Source organism: Mastomys coucha, unplaced genomic scaffold (assembly GCF_008632895.1).
Source record: "Mastomys coucha isolate ucsf_1 unplaced genomic scaffold, UCSF_Mcou_1 pScaffold23, whole genome shotgun sequence".
NCBI lineage: Eukaryota > Metazoa > Chordata > Mammalia > Rodentia > Muridae > Mastomys > Mastomys coucha.
The window spans coordinates 16,478,347-16,480,163 of NW_022196906.1; the positions used below are offsets into that span (position 1 = coordinate 16,478,347).

Sequence of the window (1,817 nt, forward strand, 5' to 3'; positions counted from 1 at the left end):
TTGAATAAACGGTGCCTCATCAAAGGATTCCCCATATTTACTGAGCTCATTACAACTCCCCTACAAATTACAACTTCTGTGTTAAAAGCCCTCCTTTGTTGGTTTTCCTTGATTCTAAATATTTAGAAAGACATGACTGGGTGCTGTTAAGGATACTCAGACACTCGGGTAACTAAAGGGCTTCAAGTACTTTAAAATTTTCACATTCCCCTCTAGCCTACATCTTACCAGGTTCACCAATGAGAAAGAAGTTCATCTTACTATAGACTAAGTTTCTAAAAAAAATTCCTAAAATAGTTTCCACTCTTTATATTCAACTATGAAATTCAATTTTGAGAGACTTGGAGTTAGACAGACACTTGGTTGATGGATAGGTGGGAGAGGGGCTGTAACTAGGTAATAAAGATAGTGAAATTCCAAGATGGCAGTGATCTCCAACAAGTTCAAGGATGGATCAGTACATGCTCATACCAAGGCATTGGTTCTTTAGCCATTCTTTCTTTGTTCAGACTAACCAACCCTGAATTAGAGGAGGGAGCTCCCGCTAACACCCTGGAAACACCCAAGCCCTCAATGGGAAGCTCCTTTGGGCTCCTGAGGGTCCCCTCAGCTCTACAGAGGTATTTCTTCATGTGTCTTGTTGTGTGTGTGTTTCCTCACCCCTATGATAACCTTTCCTCACTGCTTGATTTGTCTTCTGTCTGATATTCTTTTTGATGTTAATTGTTACACTCATGATGATTCCTTAACTGGAAGAGAAAATGAACCCAATCAAGACCCCTACATATAGCCACAGTTTATGCTCACATCCATTTTACCTACTTCAACCAGTTCTTCACTTGATGTATGGCTGTTGATTTCCATTTGCCAGAAATGTCTGCTATCATTTTCCTGGATGGAATCAACCAGGCTGCTCACACTGTCGACACCTGAAAATATTTAAAATTTCAATTTCTATCAAATAGGCACAAGCTTTATGTAATTCAAACACAAAAGTAAAATAGTGCCTTCTTAGAATCACACATGAATTTTTAAGATATCCCCGTATGACTGTGCACATCCTAGTCTTCAATGAATTGGAATTACACTGCACACTAACAGATGTTGAGGTGCTGAGTCCTGGTTCTCAGCTGAATTGCTGTGCTATTGAAATACATGGCAAGAAAACACATGCCGGGCAGTGGTGGCACATGCCTTTAATCCCAGCACTTGGGAGGCAGAGAAAGGCAGACTTCTGAGTTCGAGTCCAGACTGGTCTACAGAGTGAGTTCCAGGACAGCCAGGGCTATACAGAGAAACCCTGTCTCAAAAACAAAAAACAAAAAACAAAAAACTAATCATAAAGTGAAAAAAGGAAGTGAGGAAGCACCACTGAGGACCACTGAGCACAGGGTAAATTCACCGAATTATTCCCAAAGAAAGATACTCTTCAACATCAAGAAACTAGTAGTTTAGTAGAACTTTAGGAAAACTGATTAAATCAATTGTCTGGTCCATGAGACCATCTGTCTTCAAGACTGGGTTTAGCCCATATCTAATGGTCTTTGTTACTTTCTCCCTTACTTGTAGCATTCACTGACCTGAGAGGTTCCATACTGAGGCTCCTGCTGTGCTCCGTGGCCCAAGTCCCTGTTCTAAGTTGAAGATCAACTCAGGTTTGGCCATGCAGTGCCCTGTGAATGAGATACAATGTACAGATTGTGTCAAGTCTGCTGATAGCCTCCGACTGATCAAGTCTACCGCTGGAAGGCAACTCTACATCTTGGGAATTACATGGTGGTGAATGACTTAGAAACTGTCTTCTGTCTTGTCTTCTT

At 41.1% G+C, this 1,817-nt stretch overlaps 1 protein-coding gene across 3 annotated transcripts in view; it reads right to left on the reverse strand.

Moving 5' to 3' along the window:
- Positions 1-1,817, reverse strand: part of LOC116072048 (gastrula zinc finger protein XlCGF17.1-like) — a 5,942-nt gene that overhangs the window by 1,477 nt on the left and 2,648 nt on the right. For 2 of the 3 annotated variants that reach the window (XM_031343258.1, XM_031343260.1), the window contains exons 2-3: positions 1,581-1,673; positions 823-929 (exon numbers count right to left, since the gene is read on the reverse strand). In XM_031343258.1, coding sequence (XP_031199118.1) covers positions 823-929; positions 1,581-1,673 — 200 coding nt within the window. The remainder of the gene's footprint in view (positions 1-822; positions 930-1,580; positions 1,674-1,817) is intronic. The other variant, XM_031343259.1, reaches the window with a different exon arrangement.